This window comes from Mixophyes fleayi, chromosome 7 (genome assembly GCF_038048845.1).
Source record: "Mixophyes fleayi isolate aMixFle1 chromosome 7, aMixFle1.hap1, whole genome shotgun sequence".
Classification (NCBI taxonomy): domain Eukaryota; kingdom Metazoa; phylum Chordata; class Amphibia; order Anura; family Limnodynastidae; genus Mixophyes; species Mixophyes fleayi.
Window position 1 is genome coordinate 21041597 of NC_134408.1, and position 26826 is coordinate 21068422.

General features: G+C 38.5%; 1 protein-coding gene and 2 long non-coding RNA genes across 3 annotated transcripts; all 3 read left to right on the forward strand.

Annotated features, from left to right (window-relative positions):
* The first annotated feature begins 216 nt into the window (after positions 1-216).
* Positions 217-6261, forward strand: LOC142098478 (uncharacterized). Its single transcript, XM_075181324.1, has 7 exons — positions 217-282; positions 708-872; positions 3495-3703; positions 4487-4593; positions 4696-4805; positions 5623-5793; positions 6214-6261. Exons 1-7 carry the CDS (start codon positions 217-219, stop codon positions 6259-6261), a joined length of 876 nt encoding a protein of 291 aa, XP_075037425.1.
* A 1118-nt stretch (positions 6262-7379) lies between these two features.
* LOC142098638 (uncharacterized) lies at positions 7380-8711 on the forward strand. Its single transcript, XR_012678371.1, has 3 exons — positions 7380-7572; positions 7673-7776; positions 8637-8711. It is a non-coding gene; the product is annotated as an uncharacterized LOC142098638 (long non-coding RNA).
* Positions 8712-24630: 15919 nt separating this feature from the next.
* Positions 24631-25791, forward strand: LOC142098639 (uncharacterized). The gene is made up of 3 exons (XR_012678372.1): positions 24631-24725; positions 24907-25025; positions 25639-25791. It is a non-coding gene; the product is annotated as an uncharacterized LOC142098639 (long non-coding RNA).
* Positions 25792-26826: the final 1035 nt, after the last annotated feature.

The window sequence follows — 26826 nt, forward strand, 5'->3', positions numbered from 1 at the left end:
ATGCAAAGAATTGAATACCATGGACACCAGTATTTGGAAAATAAATCAGACATTTTTCATGAGGATCACTAGTCCGTAAACTACTCAGCGGCTCTGTATTCAGCTGGAGTTTACTAACTAATTGCCCGACCACAGTCACAAATCAGTGCCAAATAGGTGAGAAGTCAATTAACACACCTGTATGTCTTTGTGCTGTGGTCAGAAACCCAAATAAACATGGAGAGAGCATATAAACACCACAAAGACAGAACCATGGTCACAATTGAACCTAAGACCCCAGCGGTACAAGGCTGCAATGCCAACCACTGTTTTCAAGGAGTTACTATACTACAGTACTTTATTCTGCTGTAAAAAATGTCACAGAGATTATGGCAGTAAGCAAAAATAGGCGTCCCTTCACCTTTGGCCTTCATCTTCCTCCTTTTTAGTCAAATGTGTTTGTTATAGCTTGTAACACTTATTTAAAATGCATGTTGATATGTTATTACAGATAGGTGTCTTTTTCCTTGATTAAATGTATTATTTTAACCTATTACTAAAATAAAGGACTAAAATAAAGGGTTATATGAAGCTGGTGCTGAAATTTTGATGGTTAGAGGGCCGCCCAATGCGGCACAAGAAGTGGTTACCCATCACTGGGAGAGGGTTTAGGATTTTTAGAGGGGGAGCATCTAGCAAGTAACTAACATGTTCTTCTATGTTGTTAGATGCAGCTTGTGAGTTGCCTGGGACCTGAAGAGCTGGCAGAACTAACTGTGCGCATGGCACTTGACAGCACGGAGCGCACCAACATGATAATGGCACGTGTGGAAACTTTACCATACAGCAATGTAACTGCATATGTCCGACAGTTTAACATCGCTGCCAGCAAGGTAAGTTACTCTATAGACAGAACGTAAGGCAAGCCATAACAAAAGATATAGAAATAGATAAAGTAGTTGGGACAGTTTGTGATTATCTGTCTTGTTTTGCAGAAAAAATAATTTGTGAATTATCAATGGTTGAGAAACAAAATTGTTTATAAAGACACTTTAGTATGTAATGAGTGATCTGTTGTAATTTTTTATATATTTTTTAATTAGTTGCTAAACTTTTTGTGCTGGCTTATGAAACTTTTTGATTTTTCTGAAACGATTGGCTGTCATGAAACACTGATATTTGTAAACAGTTGAAATGTATCCACATATTTCGTTCATCTCTAGAATTTACATATGAAGATACAGTATATTTTTCACTTATTAAGACGAGAAAAGTAGAGATTGAGTTCTATATTCATTGAGGATAATTTGTAAAACCAGGCCACGACATTTAATTTACTTTATATCAGTGGTCAAAAGTGGGTCAGTATTCGGTGGTATGCCATACCATACCACCACTCCTCCTAATGCTTTGATTGTATCACTATCAAATTCTATTCATTTACATTTTCCATACCACCACTTCTAAATTTCCACTTCAACCATTGCTTACCATTAAATCCTCGTCTCCTAAGCCCAGACAGGGTTAGTGCAGACAATGGGTTATTGTTCTGTTCTGTCTTGCAAAAGAACAAGTATTTGTCATTATAAAAGCTTAGCTTAGCTAGCCTGGTCAATTGCATGTCCAAATCTATCCAAATATGTTTCTGAACAAATTAACTGAGCAAGCAAAATTAGGAGGGTTCCTCAGCAAATACTATATCTAGTACTAGAAAAAACACTTGTTAGAACGTATCTGAAATTTATCTCATACTTCCCGGAGTTCCTGGAGGGCAGGAGAAGTGTATGAGTGGAGGTCATTTTGGCCCTGCCCCCAGTGATGTAACGCCTGTTTTGGGTCTTTTTCAGCTGTAAACAGACCATAAACAGGCATTATGTCACTGAGGGCAGGGCCAAAATGATGCGATTCCCTGAGAATCGCGTCATTCTGGCTGTAATCTGTCCACTTCACTAGTGAAGTTGGCAGATGCAGGAGAATTGCCAGCTCTCACGAGATTCCGGGACACCTGCCTGGAATTCGGGAGTCTCCCGAACATTCTGGGAGAGCTGGCATGTATGATCTATCTATCTATCTATCTATCTATCTATCTATCTATCTACTTACTATCTATCTATGATCCTACTATCTATCTATGATCCTACTATCTATCTATCTATCTATCTATCTATCTATCATCTTACTATCTCCCTATCATCTTACTATCTATCTATCTATCTATCTATCATCTTACTATCTATCTATCTATCTATCTATCTATCTATCATCTTACTATCTATCTATCTATCATCTTACTATCTATCTATCTATCTATCTATCTATCTATCTATCTATCTATCTATCATCTTACTATCTATCTATCTATCTATCTATCATCTTACTATCTATCATCTTACTGTTTATCTATTTGTCTATTTATCTATTTACTTGCCATCTATCTATCTAGGCAAATTTAAATATCAATCGTATTGAGCTACCAAAGCCTAATAACAAGCCCACTAACCACATGATCACACGGTACTGAAAGATTCCATATGACTGAATAATAGAAGGGAGCTTTGAGCAATATGCTTTAAATTTCCTACAAGAAGATGGTAAAAACAGTCATTACTTGGAAGTAAAGGAAAATGTACAAATTATTCTTCCTATCTACATTTGACAAGTTTGCCCTACTTTACTAATCTTCTCGCTTTTTTTTATTGAGGATTGAGCCTATAGGGTTGTAATATCTTGGTGAACCTGAATAGATTAATTGACATTCAAGTAAAAAAATGAAATCAACATATTTCTACCCTATAGAAATGAAAATCAGGTATAAGCCCACCAAAACAAATCTCCATGTACTTTTAGCATAGTCGAGGAGAGAAACCAGTAAGAATCTTACAAATTAGATGGTTTAACGCTGCATAGTTAAGTGTTAATCTACTAATGTAGCCAAAGGGCTATCGGACAGTTTTATTAAACAACGAAAAGTCTTATTGCTTGCTGAAAACTAATAAAAATGAATAAAAAGGAAACCGTAAATAGCAGCGCTAAAGACCTAAGATGCCAATTGAGATAACTTATAAAAGGATGTATTGGATGCAATTCCTAAATATGAAATAGTATATCCAGAAAGCTCATATATCTCCAGATAAAACGTATATCAATTTAATCATGAAAGCTCAACATAAACAGATATCATTCAATACATATGTTAAAAGACATATACAAATGGATGTAAAGAAGTATTGCTGTACTAAAAGCAGCACCAGATGAAAAATCAGAGCATGCCTGCTAATATCCGTGAAGATCAATATCGCTGCAAGTAAAAAGTGCAGTACAGAGTCTGAACTTTCTCTTTCCCATGTAATGGGAAAATGTGGGTTAGATTTAGTTGCAGTACTTGCATGGTTGAATGGAATCAAACGCTCACACAAGTCTTGAGGCAGAGATTCACTCAAACATGTTACTGTATCTGTTTCCATTCTATTACTAAGTTACTGTACCAATATAGTCTTGTGTTGTTTTTTCAATAGGCCAACCTGACAGTCCTTCCCAATGCTGACGTCCGGGACTCCATTTTGGCCGTTTTTCTAGGCAGGTTGGAGCGTTACTATACATACTTTCCACCAGAACTATGGGGTGAATGGTTTGATGGCTACTTACCTTTATTTCTACCCGGAATAAATGAAACACACATTTCAAGGCTTTCAATTGACATTTCCTGCAATTCCTACCAATCAGTGTAAGTGTCTCCCATGGGCTGTTATCTGCTTGTATCTATGTACGTTTATCCTGTTAGAGCTGTATTTCCTTATAAGTGACTATATTATCCAGTATTTGGGTTACTTTACCCCCTAGAGACCACTATATTGAAAGACATGCAGCTGATAACAAAGAAACTTTTATAGCTGGAATAATAATAAAGACGCAAATGTTTGCAGTTATACCATGACAGTCACTTGAGTGTATGTAACGAGCACTGTGATGAAACATTTATTAATTTGTGTTCCTGAGCTATTCTGACAACCCATGAAGGGTTAAGCAGTGCAGTTTATACTGTACTTGGAAAATATTAATTAGCTTCAGCTCTCTATTAAGAGCCTAAGAAAAGTCCATTAATACAGTTAAAGTATTACTGCTTTTGTATAATGCAAACATAGGCAAACCGAAGAGGGGGGGGGGGGTTCCTAGTGCCTGAAAAAAAACCCCTTCAAGCCTGGGGCACTGTATAATTGAGGTGGCTGGACCCTGCTCCCGCTTCACACAGCTCTGCTTGAAAAGGGAGAGCTGCGCGCACTAATTGCCCATGTATATTATGGGGATAGGAAGAGTTGGAGAGCAGCCAAGCGCTGTCTAAAATTATAGCTACGCCCCATGCATGCTGGTCATGCCCACTGACGGCGTGGTGTGGAAACCCCCCTCTACAAACCCTGCGTTTGCCCCTGGCAAACAAATTTTAGTCATTGTCTTCACAATATCTACATTTGTGCTAACAGCATAATTGTTTTTTTTTTGTTGATTCCAGGCTAAGAGGATTTAACCAAGCATACCAATATTTGCCACATGAAACGACACTCAGTTTTTATAACACCTACATTAAGTCGTTCTTGAACAACAAAGTTTTTACTCAAGGTAATCCTGTAATTTATGGATTGTATACAATCAGTAAGAAAGTTTGGCCTATGCCATAAAATGTAATCATTAATAAAAAATCATTTCATGTCTCTTTCATAGATGTATGTAATTATACTGGTCCCATGGACTGGGTAAGAGAAAACCTGGGAAGTTTTACAAATCAAGCTACGTTCCAAGATTTGTTGGTCTTTGAATGGAATCTGGGCAAGGTTAGTATTTTCCTAAGAGATTTGCAGCCCAATATAGTCCATACCACACAACCATCAAATCGGGACAGCAAAAAAGGTGTTTGGCCACGCCTCCTACCCCGAGACCGCCTATCCAAATGTTGGGAAATACGACAGTCCCAAATTTAAAGGGGGGCTTAGTCTGTTAGCTGTAAATTAAATTGAGCTCTCCATGCATACATTCGGTTCCCATGATCTTTTTTTTTGCAAAACTATTGTATGCTACCAACAAATAAAATCGTTATTTATTACTTATTAATATTATTTGGCACATATGTCTAATTTCCTAATACCTATCATTTGGCTAACATAATATACATAACATGTAGCAAACAATAAAGTATTTGAAAGGGTATATAAATGGAACCATGGGTCCAATATATCAGCTTGAATTAACCTGGGACAGGAATAAAAAAGGGGAAGGGCACAACTATGAGTCAATGGGTAATTGTCACATTAGTAAAATAAAAAACTAAATGATCAAAACTGTAATAAAGCAATGGAACACCACTTTGCATTTGATGCTATTTTGCTTAAATAAAAGTATTAAATAGCAAACAGTGGAGTCAGTTTTGTGGGCTGAACCACTAGTTAAGAGAATGTGGATTATCAATTAACATGGAACTATTAACATCACAAAGACACCTCAAAAGCAATATTCTTAAGGTACTGCTTCCCAATGTCATTGATTTTTAGTGACTTGAGAGAACACATTCTCATAAATATTGGTTCAAACAAACAGAATCCACTTTCACACTCTCAATATATATTAATAATTGTGTTTTTTTTCTATTTGCAGGTGGTTGACAACAGTTTCTTAACTACAAAAGAACAGGCAGACTTCACCATTATATCAGACAGCCTGTGCAATGTGACATTGTTAAACACTGTCTTCACTAAAGTCACCGGCCTGGGGTCTTACGAGGCTCTCTGGCAATATCTGGTGTATCTTCAAGACAATTTAGCGCAGGTAATGTGGCTTTTTGATGCTGTGTCAGTATGTTAATATAGTATGCTGGGATTAAAAAATGTGGGCTAAAGTAACAATACAGCTGGCCTAATTCATAGGAACACTGTTTCATTAATAAAAAAAAAAAGTAACTTTTATAAGTTTTCAAATTTCAAATTAATTAACAAAAAATAAGACTATTTCTTAAAAATTGACTTTATTGAAGCTGCACTGACACCTAAGAAAATATTTTCTGAAGGTGTCCCCTCACCATAGCCGGAGCCCCAGTGGATGCCAAATGTAGCAATTTTATCTGCAGCTCTGTAATACAGAATGGGCAAATCAATAGAGCTCACCATTTTTATATGGCGCTAGAAGGGGGTGGGGAACAGGAGGGCCAATCGTAAGCTCCAATCTCTTTTTTGTTTTTCATTTTTGCAGCATATAATATCAAAGTCACAACTGAACAGTTCCTTATTCATAAATTGAACATTATTAGGATGTATAAAAATGTACTAGTAGTTTTTTTAGTACAGTGGTTTTCAACCATTTTTCAGTGATGGCACCATATATATCTTATTATGTGACTCCCCACAAGTCATATATCTTATTCTGTGACACCCCTAGACAATTTTCCATTAGAACCACTTTCCAAGAGTACTAATAATAACAAAAACATACATGCGCATAAAACACACATGTAAAATATAAAAATAAACAATAAAACAAACAAAATAAACAGTACCTTTTCAGTAAGATATTTGGGTTTGGTGTAATTTGCAGATCCTTTTAATGCTAGTAGGCTTGTTAGTAAGATGATAATGTCTCACTGTGAAATGTCTCTTTAATTTGCTGGATACCATGGCTTTATTGGCCAATTTATCACCATAAATAACACATTCTGGCATAGGACTAACTTTATCACGACACCAAGTAACTCCCTAATCTAAATATCTGTCCCAATAGATAATTTTTCTTCCCTTCTAATCACACCAGTTTTACTGCAATTGGGAACTGTACTTTCTTTTTCATCCTCACCACAATAATCATGTTTTCTCGTGAGCAAAAATTTGTCTAAATTAAGGTCAATCTCAACTATGTTCTGCTGTTGCTGTTTTTATTGTTGTTTACAAAAAATGTCTCCTTGGCACGGTTCTACTGAAGGGGGGAGGACGGAGCTCTAGCATTGGAATCCTGGGAGTGAACATCAGGGACACAGTGCATGTGCGTCCTCTGTCTCTTGACTAACCAATGTCACTGTCAGTCTGTGAAATTGCCTCTGGATGATGCTCAGCGGTCGCCTGCCATCAGCACCCTCAGGAACTGTCGGTGGTCGGTGGCACAGTTTAGAAACAAACATTGATTGATCCACATGTCTTAATTCTTACAATATGAATGGTTCTGAGGAGCTTTCATAAAATCTCAGTGTAATAAACTGAAAAATAGTTCTCTAGAAGTGGAATTGGACAAAACGGTCTATACTTAACTTGTTTGATCCTTTCTTCTATTATCAATGTATGGTTATGTATGCTTACATGTATGTGGTAATGTTTTATAGATATCAACACCCGGCCTGGCTTGGTGTGATGAGCAAAAACTTCTGGGCCAACTAAGTGAAACAACCGAGCAGGGGATTATCAGCATTGTCCTCACTCTGCTGAAGACAGAATGGGGACTGAGTGATATGTCGGCGTGGATGAGAATAGTCAGTTTTATGCTGGACACCTTTGCTGAAGCCTTCAATAGCTCTCATATTGCAAGCCTTAATGTTAATATGTCATGTGGCGAATACCAAGAGCTGTAAGTAACTTCTAACTATGAGGAATCAAAAGAAAGATCATGTTCAAAGTGTCCCTGATTAATCTTTTCCATTGTCTCTGTTTCCAATGATGTGCATTAGAATAACGTCACTGAATCATGTCTATCTGAGGTTCAGCAAAACACAAAAGGACAATATCTATGCCTTCTGCCAATCATACCTTACTCAACAAAGCATATCAACAGGTACACATTAAAAGATAAGCTATGTCTGAACTGAAGCATGTTGAAACATTAGAATATTATTTAATGACTACTGTTCATTTTAAGCAGATTTCACTGGCTGTGAGTGCTAATTGCATTGATTTATTTCACAACCATGCCTTTGTATCAATTACTTTGACATGAATAAAGTTAGACTAAAATTATACTCGGGAGCATTAGATTGTGCACTAGGCTTGACAAAACTGAAGCCAATTAGAGCCCTAGAGCATTCAATGGTATATGTATCATGTGTCCAATCAGAGCCTTAAAATGTTCACAGGGCAAGAGCAACCTTTAGCCAATGAGAGATTTGCCACTTTCACAGGGCTAAACCAATCTGTAGGCAGTCAGAGGATTAAAGTGGATGGAATCCCCCAGTCACATTGCAATATTCATCGCAATTGGCTGCCGGACATACCTTACTGAAGGGAGCATCGCAAGATTGGATGTGAGCATTACATAATGGGCTCACATCCTAGACTGTTACACCCTCTATGGCAAGGTATGCCCTGCTGCTGCTGAGTCTCCAAGCAATTTGCTACAATTAGCATGACGCGGCTGGGGGTTCTATCCACTATAAACATGGACAACCTTAGCATCATCTTGGAGTCAATCAAATAAATAAAACATTCTGCACACAAAAAGTAAATCTTTAATTTAAAGAGCAGCAAAACATAAGTGTGAAAAATGCATCTATGTAAAAGAACTGTAATATATTCAAAGAGTGGATGGTTATGGCAATTTAAAGTTCACCAATTTATTAACGTTCACTGTTTTAGGGTTTACATGACATGATGTAACGTTTATTTCGTTTGCTAATTAAATATTTATTTTCACTTAAGGATCTGCGTGTGCTCAGAACACGAATGGTACTGAACAATGGATCACTATGAATTTTGGAAACTTTTATCTCAGAGCCAAAATCACTGAACTAATGGAACTGTACCCAAGTCTGGACATAGTAAGTGGTGTAGAGCTTTTTATGAACAGACTGCAATGTCATGTGGTTGTTGCACCTGTTCTGACTACAATATTGCATGTTTGGTAAAGGAGCTATTCTTTTTGATCTAGCCAGACTGGCATGAGATCTTTGAGATAGTGGGATATTGTCAATGATAGTCTGGCGCTGTAAGATTTTGTTGGACAACATCATCATCTTTATTTATTTGTATAGCGCCACTAATTCTGCAGCGCTGTACAGAGAATATTTGTCACTAACATCAGTCCCTGCTCCATTGGAGCTTACAGTCTTAATTCCCTAACACACGCGCTGACTAGGGTCTATTTGATAGCAGCCAATCAACCTAATAGTATGTTTTTGGAGTATGGGAGGAAACAGGAGCACCCGGAGGAAACCCACACAAACACGGAGAGAACATACAAACTCCACACAGATAGTCTTGCATGGGAATTGAACTCATGACCACAGCGCTGTGAGTCAGAAGTGCATATTTAAAGGTCTTCCTGACTTTGCCATGCATTTAATCTTTCTGCACCGAGAGAGCATACAGTATAGTACGCAGCATGCTAAAGATTCTGCACAGAAGAAGTCTTTTCTTTAAATGTTAAGATTAAAAAAGCATGAGAAAAGGCAGACGGAGGTCTCTTTACTTTCCTAACTTAGCTACAGTAATACAGACTATATGAAAATATAGTAATATATAATATATAAATATTGAAAGTGCGAAATATTGTGAGAGAAAAGGAATCGTTTCATTTAATGGAAGGAACAGAGAGATCCAAATACAGACTTGGAATTACATTTCCTCACCCTGTCGGCCACTCTTTCTGTGTCTCACCCCCTCCTCCTGCAATACCATAGTCCTCAAGATCATCTGCATCCCTTTCATTATAAAATAAATAGATGGGAATAAAAATCCTTAAATCAGCTCGTGGTTACTGTTTATGACACATACAACATACGTCCCTCCTCCCCTATCGCTTTAGGCCAGTGGATTCCAAACTTTTTCAGTTCAAGGCACCCTTAGGGTCTCCAAAAATTTTTCAAGGCACCCCTAAGCCAAAATAATTACCAAGTAGTCCCCCGCCTTGCTTACCACTGGCCCTGGCCAAAGCACCCCTGTGAGATCGCTGAGGCACCCCAGGGAGCCTAGGCGCACAGTTTGGGAACCACTGCTGGTCTATGTTGTATTTAGACAAATCTGGGCATGTCTAAATATGACATTAGGTAATGCTCAGAGATTACTTTCTGTCATCCTGTGGGGTACACCGGGGACATTGGGGTATAGAGTAGGGACAGGGCGAACTGGCACTTTAAACTTCTGTTTAACTAAGCCCTAGCTCCTCCCCTTCTATACCACACTTCCTGTCCCAGCCTCAGTTTAGTATAAGTGCCCGGCGAACGGGCTGTGTCTGGGCTGCTTAGCAGCTGAATTATGTTTTTTTTTTATTTGGTTTTACTTTTTCAGTAATTGGAAACTTGTGTCTCCTGGTCGTGACAGACGGCTGCTCAGTGAGCCGCGTAGGCGGCTGTCAGTCACAGCTGCCGGCTGCTGTTATAGAGGCTCCGGAGTAAAGCCTCACTGTCTGCCACTTATTTAATTCACTCTCCCGTGCCTGCAGTAATGGGGAGACTGAGTGATACAGCGTGCTCAGAGATTACTTTTCCACTTCGATCAATCTTGCGCATTTTAGCTATAGCAGAAAACACGCAATGTTGTGTCTGCAGAGGTGGACAATGAGATAGCTTTACATGTTGTAACTCAATAGACAGTAATGACCTAGGAAAATGAATCTGCACTTTCAATCTACTTATAGTGGGAAGAGTCATGTCAAATCTCCATCCTATCTCCATGTTAGAACCATCCAAATGTTTCTGTTTTCCTTCTAAAATACTGCTCAGTTTGGCCTCAGTCATGTCTTAAATTAATTATGAGAGTGAGGGAACATTGGCACTGTCCTTATTACATGTGTCACTTTCTGTGTTTTTATTTTTTCTTTTACACTGGTCAAAATTCACCTAGAGAAACCCTCTCCCATATATTAGTACACCTGGAGGATACAAAGGGTGTTCCATTGAAAATATAGGCTGATGCCTAGTTATCACAATCCCTGAGAAAGTGTAAAATATTACTCCTTTTGCTGGGTGAATAATGGCATGCAGCCCACTACTAAACAGGGAACCTCCCACTACCACCACCGCCACCTCTAGTGTGCATTCTTCAGCCCTTTTATGTCTTTTAAATACTTAAAATTTTATGTATGTATGTATAACTAGGAGGATGAAAAATGTAATTCCTCTTCAGGTGCCACCATCTCAGCCCATGTAATAATCTGTAAAAATAGGTGTATTCACAAATAACTAGGGACATGTAGCATATCCACTGTAGGAGACGCATAACTTGCACTTTGCCAATGAAACCTTCTAACTTTTGTGTCGTACAGTAAATGACACTCATAAAAGCAGTTTCCGAAAAACAATGATGGCTGTTGTTCAATAACCCATTATTTTATTCCAGGCTGTTCTATTCAGAATGTTAACACCAGACGAACTGGCAAAAATGGTTCTTATGGAGGATGTTCTTAATGACTATTTTCTTATGGAAAGAATTCTGAGCCTTATTGAACTAAATAAGATTACGGAATATGTAAATGCCATTACCGAAAAGGCACTTGAGGTATTATATTATTTAAATTGCATTAATTAAAAATATATGTGACGGTATAACGTACCCTAACTTAAAGTACTTCTGTAGCCTGCATAGTTGATCTAACTCTATATTCAGAGGCAGTCTATTAATTCTTTAGGACCAGTGATATTTCTGGTACAGAAAGCACCTTTGTGATGTCACTTGTCCTAGTGGTTTAATAGGCCTCATTCTCATTAATATTGGTCATAAAGTGCTTCAGTAATGTCAGTCTATCCCAGTGAATTGACAGGCTATATTTTTTTTGAATATTAATTCTGTCTACAAAAAAAGTGGTCTGACTTCAACATGTGAGGTGCGTCAGTGATGTCAGTTGCCCCTAGTGAATTGACAGGTTGAGTTCTCATGAATATTAATTTGCACCACAAAGTATCTGCCTCCCTCTGTTGGTGACTGGTACACTTTAGCAGCAATGTTTGGGGCTAGTTTGTTTGTTTAGTCCTTAGAAAAGCTGTATGTAAACTGCGACAGAAAGGAGGTTGAATCAGAGCAGGATTTTGGACATCTGCTCTAAGCCTTTATTTTAAATCTGAACAATGTGGAGGCCCCAGATTTACTCCACATTTTAACCAGAGTTCTGTGATATAGCATGAATATTCTGTATGGAATTGTCAAACAATGTCCAATCCTATTTTCATTACAATTGTTATACTTTTTAGGAAAATATATCACCCTCTGAATTAACATCAGTGAAGCAAACTCTGTTGGCTGTTCATCTTCTTCAACTTCAACCTAGTTTCTCTACTTATAACACACAACAATGGACAGTCCTGTTTGAGACCTACTTAAATCTTCTGCTTCCAAACTTCAACCAAACTCTTCTCGAGCTTATACCAGTTGGCATAACCTGCTCTTCTTACCAGGCAATGTGAGTATCTTATAGACTCTTCTGGATAAAAAGTGTGAATTGCACAATTAGTACACTAGATACATGCATTATTATTTTTGTGTTTGGAGATACACTAGATACATAAATTATTATTTTTGTAGCCTAGAGATTTCTGCAAATGCAGTCTTCGTTATTCATCATATAATGTGAGAGAATCTTGGACCCAGTGGTGCCCATAAGTGTCAACTTTTGCCACCCATGTCTGTGGTCAAATCAGACAGATCCACCATTGGAGACACATGGACAATCCTATGGTCAACTTGACAGATTCATACTCACTTTTGCCACCCATGTCTGTGGTCAAATCAGACAGATCCACCATTGGAGACACATGGACAATCCTATGGTCAACTTGACAGATTCATACTCACTTTTGCCACCCATGTCTGTGGCCAAATCAGACAGATCCACCGTTGGAGACACATGGACAGTCCTATGGTCAACTTGACAGATTCATACTCACTTTTTCCACCCATGTCTGTGGCCAAATCAGACAGATCCACCGTTGTAGACACATGGACAGTCCTATGGTCAACTTGACAGATTCATACTCACTTTTGCCACCCATGTCTGGGGCCAAATCAGACAGATCCACCGTTGGAGACACATGGCCAGTCCTATGGTGCACAATTAATGTGGTTGGACAATGACTACACAGTTGACCAGATCATGCTCGCTGTCCACCTTTTCCATAGGTTCAGATCGACATCAAATAGATCACAATCAGATGTTGAACAGTACCTGTGGTAATAAATGAGCCCACATAAGCTACAATTTGTGGCCAGTTAACTCTAAATCAGACCAACTGGCTGTTGGAATTGCAGCTTGTATGCACTTTATCTCTGCACATAATGGGGTCCAATGCAATATCGTGATGTAAATGTCAACTGCCTCCTGCTAACACTATAATTATTTTGTGTCATGAACAGATTGAACGTATTCTCATCATCGGAAATCTATTCATTACTGAGCATTGAGCTAATGAATGATATATACATTGCTTTCATTAAAAGATACATGGTTTATCAATCATCTTCTGCAGGTAAGTCCTTCGTAAATGGAGATTCTGGGTCATTATCTTACCTGCAGTGAATCCGCTAATATTTCAATTTCCTTTCTAAAACTAAAATTTGTTCTTCTAACAGAAATTGTGTGTGACACGGGAGATTTCAGAAGCTGGGTGGACATTAACTTTCATTATTTTGTTCAGCAATCAACATTTCAAGACCTTTCTCTGTTCAATAAAAACCTTACAAAGGTAAAAATCCAGTGTTAAAACATTTGTATTTAAAATAGTTTATGCAAAGAACGGTTTTTTTTTTACCTTTTGACACGTTTTGTTTGACAGGTGGAACATCCAGCAGACTTATCTGTAACAGAACTGGCTGACTACACTTTCTTGGCTGATGACTTACACAACGCAACATTATCTTCTACCATTCTTAATGAAATTACAGAATTTACAAATTATAATATGCTTCTGGAGTATCTTACACGTATCACAAGTTATATGTACCAGGTAAGATTTTCTTGACCTTGGCTGATCCAAACCAATATCTAGCTGGCATGTACTTGTGTGATAGAGCTACAAGATAGTACATATAAAGCACTACCTATCCACAAATAATTCCACTTATTTCTAACCATTTTAAGGTAAGCAACATCTTGCAATGCCTGTACATATAGTTACATATACCTATAACGCAGACACTTGTGATTACAATGATTTTAGAAGCATAGCTCTGTATGCATGTAGTATTGGAACAACATAGACAGCAGATGAAAAGCAAATTATAGCAAACTAACAAAATATATATAGTAAAATAAGTGTTAAGTAAGAAAAAAAAGCAGAACTTCCCAAATTGTGGCCTGATGCTTCCCCCACCCTTGAGGTCACTCCCTATATATATATATATATATATATATATATATATATATATATATATATAGATATATATATTCCCTATATATATATTACATAGAAACATAGAATTTGACGGCAGATCAGAACTGCTATGGTAACCTCAAACCCTATTTAATCCTTAGTTCTTTGTAAGGATAGCCTTATGTTTGCCCCAAATGTGTTTAAATTGCTCTTATGCATTAGCTTCTATTACCTCTGATGGGGGCTATTCCACTTATCTAGTACCCTTTCTGTGAAGTAGTTGTTCTTCACATTTCCTCTGAATCTCCAATGTCCTCGTGTTCTGATACTTCTCTTCCTTTGAAGAATGTATCCCTCCTGTACCTTGTTAAAACCCTTGATATATTTGAAAGTTTCTATCAGGTCTCCCTTTTCTTTTCTCTGCTCCAAACTATACATATTAAGATCTAGTTCTAAGTTTTGTGCTGTAGGCCATGCACCATTTTAGTTGCTGTTCTTTGTACAGTCTCTAATATATTTATATCCTTCTGGAGATATGGCCTTTAAAACAGAACACAGTAGTTGTAACACTAGAGAAGTCCTCCTCACGTGAGAGGATTGACATAAAAGAAGAATATTGCTGCTCAGGGCACAACACTGATAGGATTAAAACATTGGCAGTCGAAACACCATGCACAGTATGAAAAGCTTTCTTACTGAAAGGATTAGCATGCCCAGTGTGTTCGCATTAATTACTCCTGTTGTATCAGTGTATGTGTGTGATCTGTTAAATAGGGATTTTCTTTTCTTTAGGTCACCGTCCAAATGCGTAGAGCATTATTAAGTGATTGGCCTCAGCCACTAACACAGCTGAGTGTCCAAACCAAACAGATGCTTCTGACTAAAGTTCTCATGGTGCTCAATGAACTGTGGAGTCTGCTCAATATGAACCAATGGTTCAAAGTTTTTGATATTATCATTGCTGACTTCTTTGACGCCATCACTCAAAGTCACTTCTCGCAGCTACCACTGAACGTTTCATGCGGGGACTACCAGAAAATGTGAGTGCTGCTCATTAATGAATTCATGAGCTGTAGACCATAATACTCAGCTTGTAAAAGTAGACAACCATGATCAACTAAGCTAATCTAATAATTTGTTTTATTTTGTAAAGAGTACTATTATGTTATACACATTATATTATATAACATATAATATCATATAATTGAGTACTAGTCGATTATACACATTTACATTGAATTGTATTATAAATTGTCGCTATGTACCTTTTTTCCATCACTGGTCTTTAGTTCCAATATTCTGAGTTACTAAGTTATCCAATAGTTATAATCCAATTAATTGATTTTAGGAGTGTTTCACAATGGTGTGAATGCCCTTGTTTCCTTATTTTTTTCCTCTGTGTATTTGTACCCAAGCTAATTTAAAATCTTCAGTTAGCAGTCAACAGGTAGATATGTGAAAGGGTGGATGGGCTCTGTTAAAGGTACTTCCACCCACTCTGTACTTTGGTTTAATTTTAGGAATAAATCACTATCATATATAATGATAGAAACAATAACAAATGATTACTAATAAATACACGCAGCCTACACAGGAATGTGATGTATTTGATCCAATATAATAAAACAACATGTCTCATGCTCCTACCTTGTACCAGCCATCATCCCTAATCAACAAATCACCCACGAAATTTAATGTATTTCAACTGAATATAGACTTTAAACTACTACCTGCATCTTAGTTCAAATGCTGATGCAAAGACCATCTTGTCTACAACTTGTCCAACTTGCCCTGAAATTCACTCTCCCTCTTGCTGAGACATTGTTCATGTAAGTACAAGCTTGCATTGCCCCATTGGGGTTTAGCATATAAGAGCTATGATCCCAAAACTGGCCACCATACACTGGCGTTCAGCCTGCAGGTCAAATGCACTCTCATGTTGAATCTAAAATTTTATTTTGGGCCTGTACTTACGGGCTAGGAAGCATTCGCTTTGCATCAAGGTTCAAGATGTCTGCAGCATTCAGGATGCAATTTAAAAATATAACACTTGTGTGGAAATGCCTAGCGTGTACTCATTAGGATGCATTTGATTTGAGTTTGAATTCTGCAGGGAAGACACGTTTTTGAACGCATGATGAACGCACTCACTTACATAAACGCGATGGCAGTGAGAAGGTTTTATCAATTGTATTTAAAATGCATGTTTATACAATTTTTATATATGATGTTTCAGCATGCAGTTATAGCCTTACATTTTATCATTTACAGTTATCAATCATTGCTAATGAGATATATTTTTTCATTACTTATTTTGTTGCAAATAGCATTAAGGTACTTAGCAATGTCCATTTCAAGCTTGACAAGAGTGAAATCGATGTTATTTACACCTACTGCAAGTCATACCTGACCCAACAACAACAAATCACAGGTAACACTTCAAAGATTGTAGCTTCAGGTTCACTGCAAACTTCAGATCTTTTCTTTCTAGTAAAATATTTCTGTAAATATTGAAGCACACAGTAAAAGCAAGGCCCTTTTGTATTACAGGGTAGCCATCGCAAACACACAGTGGAGGCAGCCATTTTGTAAGATGAGACAAAATTCAGCTTATCAATTTACTAGGAGCTAGCATAATTTGTAAAATGTCCGCCTCCACTGTGTTTAAGTGGCAGGTGCATGTAAGATAGCAATTGTACAATTGTGCATGTTTTGTGGTATTTTAGAATAAAACAGAAATCTTCAGATAACAGATACGCTATAAGAGTGTACTTCTGGTTACATTTGACCACTATCTTACTCATACTTGCCAACTCTCCCGGAATGTCCGGGAGACTCCCGCATGTTGGGGGAGTCTCCCGGACTCCCGGAGGAGTATGGCAAAATCCCGCATTTACAGAAATAGGGCCACAATACCGCGATTCTCCGGGAATCGCGGCATTTGGCCCCGCCCCTGACTGTAAAATGACGCGTTTGCGTCATTGCGTCACGGGGGGCGGGTCCAAAATGACGCGATTTTGGAGCCCCGCCCCCCGCACGCCCACCTCCTCCACTGAATCTCCCGGAAAGCAATGGGAGAAAGTCGGCAAGTATGATCTTACTGCTTTGGCAAATCCACTCTTTAGGATCCATTTTTACAAAGAAATACTATATATTTATTTCGGTAAATTGCTTTTTTTTTCTTTTTGTTTACAATGACTTATTTTTCACATCTCACCATTTAGGGTTTGCATGCGTGGCCAATGACACCGTGCAATGGATCTCTGAGAATCTGGGAGCCTTTGTCTCTAGCGCCACCATTACGGAACTGCTCGAGCTGTATCCGAGCCTTGATTTCGTATGTACCGTACACAATTCTTCTTGTCAGCATTTTATCCAGGATTCAATTTATTTTTAGTAAACACACCATCCTTTTGTTTGATAGGTTGCTCTTTTGAACAGCTTGACACCAAGTGAAGCTGCTATTCTCATCACCTCACCGGACGTCCAAAGTAATATCACATTACTGACAGAAATCCTGAGAGTTCTGAAGCCAGGGGATGTTCCAATATATGTTCCCGCTATATTAGCGGCAGCTTCGCAGGTAGTGTCATTAAATCAGGTCACCAAATGTTTTGCATTTTCTTTAATATCATTTAATGGTTAATCAAGGAAACATATTGGACAAAAGTCAGAAGTCAACAGAAGAGAACTAGGCATATGTGCCAACTTCCCCGAAAATAAATCAACACCCCTTTCCAAACAGTTGTCGTCTCATCTGCCAACCACAACCCCACACTGCCATGCCCAAATTCATAAGACAAAGGGTTTAAAGAAGTGGAGATGTTGCCTATAGCAACCAATCAGTTTCCAGCTGTCATTTTGTGGAATGCACTAAATAAATAGCTAGAATCTGATTGGTTGCTATAGGCAACATCTCCACTTGTTCAAACTCGCAGTTTAGTAAGTATACCCTAAATCTCTCTACCTGCAAAACAGGGAACTGTTTGAGAATAATGTACATTACATGTTTATATAAACAGATTATTATGGATTTCATGCAAAGGTAACAAGTCATGATGGCTCAGCAGCAATATCCTCCAGCTTTGGGCTAAAATGCTACCACATATGTACTGTTTAAATTCACTTTAAATTCACAAACCTCAACGTCGCTCTGTTTTGTGTTGTAATATGGAATTGATAGCAGTCTGCAGGGTAGTGTTTTCTGATATGTTCTGTGTCTGTATTAATGTAAGTCAGCATTTTAAGCAGGTCGGTTTTATGGCAATCAGGTTATATTTGTCTAAATACTTAGTGTTGTCATTAAAAGCGTCGCATTAACATACCCCAACCCATACAAGCACAGTACCGCTATAATTCGGGATTCGAAAATAAGCTTACATTCTACTTTCCCTATGCTATAAATGTGTAGGCGCCAGTCTGCATGGCTGTACCTTGGCAGTGGAAGAGACTATTTAGAATGAAACACTTTAAATTTCTTACTATCAACATTCCAATACGGCTTACCATTTTGTTATGTAGAATTGCCCACCTTTCATATAGCAAGCGTTCATCAATGCATTTTGTTGCAAGCTTGTATTGGCATAAAGTGAGCAATTGGTTTTTCACAACTATAGACTGAAATTTCCCAACTCCCAAACTCAGGTTTCCCCCCTTTAACTACGCCCCTGATGGGGGAGAAGGAGGGAAAATGATTGTACAGAGCAGTCAGAGCTCAGAGGGGTGTTCTGCTCACTACATCAAGTGACTGTGGTTACCATGGTAGTCACATGAGACTGTGCAAAATCTGTAAAACTGTAAATCATTAACAATAAAAAATTATCAATATCATGATACTAGTTATATCTCGCCACAGTGATTTATGCTAGAAAACACATCCTTCTTTCTAAATATTACAAATATTATTTTCTTCTCTATTGATCCATTATAGTCCAAATGTAGCAAACCACCCCAAAAAATCCCTACAGGTGGTTTTCATTATAGAAGGGAAACCCCAGGTGCTCTACAAAATAAAATCTTGTTTCAAACTTATTTGCCCTACAAACTGAGGTGCAACAATGTGCCTACTCCTTAATTCACTTGTAACAAGTTTATTTTGCCCAACTCCTCCTCTGGCTTCGCAAACTGCTGCTCCTCCCCAAATACCACCTCACTCCACAAAGTTTTGGGCCCGAGTGAAAATCTAGACCAAATGAGAATCACATTGGGTCCAAAGCTGTATTTATGTTGCAGAGCTGCCATTTTGTGCTTCATAATTTACCTCTTGTGTATTGGTTTCTACAATAATTGCAGCACTAAAATAAGTTCTGCACTTCTGCCGGGGCCAGGCCTATCTGTAAAGTATAAGCATCCTGAGCAGAAATTGCTCCCCTGGTACTATGAATTGCTACATTTGTTAGAGTTTCTAAGAAACACCCTCATTCTAGCTTGTGTCATACTCATACAATTTGATTAGTAAAAATCTGCTTCGCAATTGTTTGGTTTTTAGTGCCATCCTCTAAGAATATATTACTTATTTTAATGCTGGTCAAAATTACCTTTATCTGGTCTTTGTAATGCTCTACATCTGTATTTTTAGGCTAATCTGTCAGAATCCCAGATAACCGTGGTGGAAAAGATCTTCTTGGAAACAGTTTTCGTAAAATTGACTTCTAACTTCTCTGTCTATAACACTGAAGAATGGAAGATCTTGTTCCAAACTGACCTGGTTCTACTTCTTCCTCGTATCACTCCAGCTCTTCTCCAGCTCCTGCCAACAGACATCAGCTGCTCCTCCTACCACGAAATGTGAGTGTCGCACAGTTTGGGATAAGGAAGGGTACACAGACAAATGTTAGCATTGATGTATCACAGTGCTGGGATCAATGGTTCAATCCTAACCAAGGCCCAATCTGTGTGGAGATTGTGTTCTCCCCGTGTTTGTGTGGGTTTTCTCCCACATACCAAAGACTCACTAGTAAGCTAATTGGCTTCTGACAAAATAGACCATGGAGTAGGAGAGGACTGTCATGTAAATAATTACGTTCTCTGAATAATATGATTGGTGCTATATAAATAAAATTATAATAGAATAGGTGATTAACCTTTACATTTTACACAATGACATACCATCTTATTTACAGATTAAAAGGTTTCATCCTGTCATTTAATTCTTGCACAAATGAAACCCAACGCTTTATTTATGAGGATTTCATCAAGAAGTACTTAGAGGAACAGTCACAGCTGACAGGTATTACATATAAATACAAAAGGGTTTGCGGTCATTGTTTTTCTAGAGGTAAATACTAACAACTAAACATTGTGTTCCTATCAATAGGAGTTGCATGCGAGGCCGCTGATATCAGAACATGGATTGAGGAAAACCTGGGCTCTTTCTTTCAGCATCAGACAGCTTTCTCTGAGCTTATTCACTTCAATAGCATGTTTGGGAAGGTGAGAAACCAGTGTACCCATTGCCTGCACATTGGAGAGAGCCATTTTTTTGTTTCTTGAACAATCTTCTTGGAAAAGCAGTATATCAATTCACTAGAAACCAGTGTCATCTTTAAGGCACAGCACTGCTTCCATTTCATTGGTTTTTAGTGAATTTATAGACTAAATTCTTGTGAAAATTTGTTAAGAAAAGAAAAAGGTTTCTTCTACAGAATGCAGATGGTGCTACATGCAAGTGACGGCTGTATAAAGCTTTATTCCTGGGTCAAACCACCGTTCTGTGTTAACATTCTCACTTCACTGGATATTTTCATTTATGAGTTTGAGAGGGAGCCAGCAAGCTTTGTATCTGAAATTTTGCGAAACCTTTACTTATATAAGATTTACTAATATTTCCCAATGTGTGGTCATCTCCAGATGGACAACCCAGCCCTTCTTAGTGAAAAAGAACTGGTCGACTTCACATTCTTGTCGGATTATTTCCAAGAAACCACTATTACAGAAGTTCTTCTCAAACAGATTACAGAATTCAATGATTGCGGATCACTCCTGGAATATCTCAGCAGAATACAGTCCTTCCTTTGTTTGGTAAGATTTCAATCTTCCATCTTGATTGCCATTTCAGGTTCATATGTTGTTTCCTAAGCACACATTGGAGTTCATTCATGATTGGCACTGCAATACCCTCATGTTGACTGTTGGAAGCCAACATACAAATGTCATTTAAAAGTACCCCCATATAATCACCATTACTCTAGTACAATGGTGATACTGATATTTTGCCCTTCACCTTCATATTAAACAAATTGGGGTGGAAATAATATGTTGCATAAATCTGTGCAAAATTCACATTGGTGCACAACCAACTTTCTCATCTAAATTGAAGTTTGAAGTCACATCTGAGCCAGACAGGATAATTACACTGATTATGTCAAACTTTGTATAACTAACTTTAAAGTAATTCAAATATCAGAAGATCTTACATATGCTTTTTTACTATATGCCAGGCTCAGAGAGCACTGAGGATTTAGGATGCACGGAAACCACTAACTGGTATTAGCGCCACTGAAATAGGAGGTATGGAGTCTAACATACCCCTGGTGTTCACCAGGGACCGCCGCAAGGAGGTTTGGGCTTAGCTGCAAAGAGTACGCAGGTCACGGTACTCCTAGACAGTTGCCAGTGTAGAGATAAAAAGTAGTCAGAATGGTCCGGGTCAAACCAATCAGGAACAGGTGGTACCAAAGGGAGATCCACAGAGAAGTTAGACAGCCCGAGGTCACAAGGATAGGACAAATAGCGAAATCGAGAAGAATGGTCGATAAGCTGGGGTCACAACAGAAGGCAAAAGGGCACAATCCACTAGAGTAGTCAGAGGAAGCCGGGTCACAACCAAAACAGGAGCAGGAACATACAAGAATGCTGGAGACAGGAGACCTAATGGTGCCAGAGCAGGGTTTAAATAGAAGCAGCAGAGCTGTGATAGGAGGAGGAGAGAAGCGGTCAGACACACTGATCGCTGAGCACTGGAAGTTGCCGTTGCCTAGCAACGGGACGAGTCACTGCACATGCACCTGACGGTGCAAGGACGGCCGGGGACGCTGCGTGCCTGTTGCTGTCCCTGCATCATAGAGTAACAGTGGGGACAGTGCCTGATACTGTAGTTGCAAAGCATGCGCTAAATTAGCTACACCTTCTGTTCCATACCACATATTATACATCCTGTCTGAATGTGCAACAAAGCAGTCGTTTGCATAACTGGTTTAGATCTTAAACACACTCTTGTATCACCGATTCTCAAAAAACTTACTCTTAAATCATCCCCTCTCTCCAACTGTCATTCAATTTCTCTCTTCCTATTCACTATCAAATTCCTCTCACTCCCTCAACTCTCTCCAAACTCGTTTCCATCCACTTCACTTCACCAAGACTGCTCTCACCAACGAACTTCTTTCTGTTAAGTCTCTGCTCGCTTCGACAGTGTTGATCACCCTCTTCACCTGCACACCCTTTACTCAAATAGTCTTTGTGACTCTGTTCTTTCCTGGTTCACTTCCTACCTCTTCAAAAGGTCCTTCTGTGATTCTATCTCTAGATCCTCCTTCTCTGCTCTCCCTCTACTTATTGCACTACTACTCTCCCAAGCCTGTCGCTTTTACTTTTAAAACATCAATAGGATAAGACCTCACCAATGACAATGCTAAAGCTCTCATTCACTCTCTTATTTTTTTTTGGACAACTGCGATATTCTTCTCTTAGGTCTCCCTCTCAACCCTCTGTCCCCAGCTTCAGTTCATTCTCAATGCCTCGGCCAGACTGATTTTTCTTCCTCACTATTCCATTTCTCCTCACCGCTCTTCCAATCTCTACACTGATCCCATGACCCATATGTAATTAAATTCAAAATCATCACCATCGGCTATAAAGCTCTCAGATATCCCTGCACATACACACACACACACACACACACACACATCTTCAACTTCATCTCACTCCACACTTCACCTCGCACTTTCTGCTCTGCCGCCTCATCTGTCCACTGATAACAACATTACAGTCCAAGACTTCTGCCCTGCCATAGACTACACTTCCACACCCAATCAGACTATCCACTAGCCTCCAATGTTTTTTTATGCTCCTCAAAAACCCAACTGTTGATCAAAGCCTACAACTCTCCCACTTAACTCTACTCTTGCTAACCCAGCCTGACTTTTCTCACATTCTCAATCTGTCTACCCCTCCACCCGTATTTCAATCTCACCCTTCTCTATTAGATTGTAAGCTCTCACAGGGCAGGGTTCTCTCTCCTCCTGTCTTGTCCACTCCCACCTCGCCCACCTGTGCATCTCTTGTCTCAGTCCTCTCGCATGTTCTGTACAACACTTATTTGTTATATATTTTACCTAATGCATCTTATGTGTTATGCTTCACATCTTGCTATTTTTCCATTTATGCTTTTTAAATGTCATTTGCTTGTTTTGTGTTTTGACCTGCTGGTCCATATTTGTTTTTTAAGGGATAATAAGAATTCCAATATTCATCAATTATCTGTATGTCTTTACATGTTGTGCAGGTCACACAATCCACTTCCTGTAATGGATCCCAAGTACTGACCACGCTCCAGATTCAGACTCAGCAGGAAATTATGAACAATGTCTTTGTATTACTCAGTGAGCAAAGGAGTTGTCTGAATATGTTGGACGAGCTGCACATTTTCACCATTCTCCTCAACAGTTTTGCAGTTACTCCCAATGAGTCACAACTTTCTCAGCTACCAATGAATGTGTCCTGTGTTGCCTACCAAGCTATGTAAGTGATCAGAAAAATGTCCATGTGGTTATTCAATACAGAAGACTTATAAGTAAAACATAGTACAAGTCAAAGCCCAATTGAGACTTCTTGGGGCCATAGGCAAATTACTGGGTTGGGCACACTTCCCTCCTCAGTTTGTCAAAAGAACACACCAGATTGAATAATCCAAACCTCTCAATGCCCACTGGGCTCTATGTGGAAGCCTCGGTTGTCTATTGGATCATCTGCCTCTGGTAAAAGTTACTTTAATGAATAATCCTAATATATAAAGAATTATAAAAACAGTGACCTGTTGAGTTATGTAATTTATGTTAGTAAAGTTAAAGCCACATGTGACAAGGGCAGTGTCATGATCTAGGGAGGGGAACTGAAGCAAATGGGATGCCATAGTCTGAGAGTTATATATTGTAAGGATCAGGAAACCCCAAAAGCACGCAGTAGTGATATGAACGTCCTTCCAAATTGATGCAAGAAGGTTGTGGAATCAAAGACACCTCTATATGAAACAAACTCCTACATCCAATTTATTATTTAAATCATTTTTAAAGAATAACCCCCCTTAGAGAGGATTATTAAGATATTACTGATTATTCTGCAGTTGTTTTCCTGGTGCTCTCTAACTTTCTTGTTGTATTCTATAGAATGAAAGAGTTGAACGCTGTTTACTATAGACTAAATACCTTGGAGAAAAAATCAGTTTACATATATGGCAAGTCATACCTAACGCAGCAGAAGATTTCAACAGGTAAAGTTACCATCAGCTGGAAATTATGGATGGTTATACCTAATGAATCTGTGACTAGCTTTTATCCTTACTATGTAACAATTTAATCATATAAGTACTCATTATCCCTATCCTGTACTATACTATACATATATACTATACAGTTATTATGTTTGATTATCTTATACTTTGGTTCTATTAGATGCAGCATGCATCAACAACATAGGAGGCAGTGAAGACTGGATAAATAAAAACTTAGGATCGTTCTACGTCTATGGCACAGTCTCTGAACTAATACAAATCTATCCAAGCCTGGACATTGTAAGTATCTAAAACAAAAAACACGTGTATATAGACAGAGTACATTGCAGTGAATCCCGCTCATGACACAAATATGTATGAAACTCAAAAATCCTAATCTACTCAAACATAAACAGATTATTCACTTTGCCTTTAAAGTAGTTCACACAGGGATTATATCAGTACAAATCACAGCTGCAAGATTGCGGCAAATGTGTTCTATAGACATCCATTGCAGGTTAGTACAGCTTGCCACACCAGCCATTTTCTTGTAGACTTATGCTGTCAATCATCGTTGAAAGGCTTTAGCCTTTCAACAGTGATTGCCACATTGAATGCATATTGAATGCTGCCAGTCAACGGATTCTAATTGGGTTTTTTTCATGCAAAATCTCAAAATAGATGAAAAATCTTCATTATTTAGAGTACCAATTTTCAGCACCGACTGGAGTAAAAGTGTGGCAAAACATTGCTTAGCCATCGGTCATAAAACTCAGTGGAAGTATTGCTATATCGCCAGTGTGGCACTCAGCTTACACATGCTAGACCATACACCTCAACAAGCTCTATTCCCCATGTATGCAGCCAATAGGCAACACTTCAGATTTAATAAAAATGTATCTGTCCTTTTCAGGGGTTTGTGCTTGACCTATTGACACAAGATGATGTAACTCTGCTTTTAACAAAATCTGAAGTCCTCTTGAACACGACATTGCTAGAAAGAGTTGTTAGTCTGGTGGAAACAAAAAATATCACTGAATGTGTAAGGATAATTGAGAACACTGCTACAAAGGTATTTTAACAAAAAACAGAGCCAATGTTCTAGTTTTTTAGTGCAAATGATATCACCCATCAATGCTAAAACATTGCCAAATCTTTGTAATCTAGGAAAACCTGTCAGACTCCCAATTAATATCGGTCAAGAAGACTATTCTCTCAGTTGTGTTTATGAAAATTCATTCCAGCTTCACTACCTACAAAACACAAGAGTGGGCAATCTTGTTCCAACACGACTTAGTTGACTTGATTCTATATTTTAACCAAACTCTTCTTCAACTTCTGCCAATCAACATTACCTGCTCATCTTATCAAGCAATGTAAGTATAGAAAATTAAGAGATGCCTGATATAAACAAAAAATGTTTAAGAAATATGTTAAATAATCTATTCTTTTCTGTATTGTGAAAAGCAGCAGGGATAATTTTGCAATGAAATGAGGGGGGACTGGAGTGGGTCCATCACACCCCTCTATTCATCAGATCAGATGTACAATATCCCAGTTGTATATACTCTTAGTCATCCCCAGTGTGTGTTATAAAACAAAAACATGTGTAACCCCATGTCACTGTCTGTAGTGTGAAATGCTGAGTGCACAGTTTAGGCAGTGCACTTCTTTTCTAGCCCTGTCTAGCTGATGGGCATGGATGTAAATGACCAGGAGGTGCCTGCACATGCAGGTAGTTCTTTACAACAGTCTCTTTGTAGGTAGTGGGACACAGATGATGTCACTTTGTGATGCAGTGCAATAAAAGTCACAATAATTTGGGCGTCTGAGCATCTCTATAACAAACTGAACTCTTTATTTATACTCCTCTTCCTCCAGCATGATAATCATAATGGTTGCAGCAATAGAGAAATATATACAGCTCCTTCCTCCTTCTGTACAGTTCTTAATGTTATCTAGATTTTATTTTATGCAGTTCACACTCCAGCACTCCATACTTCACTGCAGCTCACAACCCCCTCCCCCTGTGAGGATGATTAACATGGATGCTGACAGGCAAGCATTTCCCTTGAGCAGGCGGTTTCTCCTCAATGCAGTT

Bases quoted from the DNA above. Each gene is read 5' to 3' on its own strand.
- LOC142098478 (XM_075181324.1), top strand. From the start codon at position 217: ATGGAGAGAGCATATAAACACCACAAAGACAGAACCATGGTCACAATT. The intron at 4,594-4,695 runs GTAATCCTGTAA...TCTCTTTCATAG, and splicing joins CAACAAAGTTTTTACTCAAG to ATGTATGTAATTATACTGGT. The intron at 4,806-5,622 runs GTTAGTATTTTC...TTCTATTTGCAG, and splicing joins TTGAATGGAATCTGGGCAAG to GTGGTTGACAACAGTTTCTT.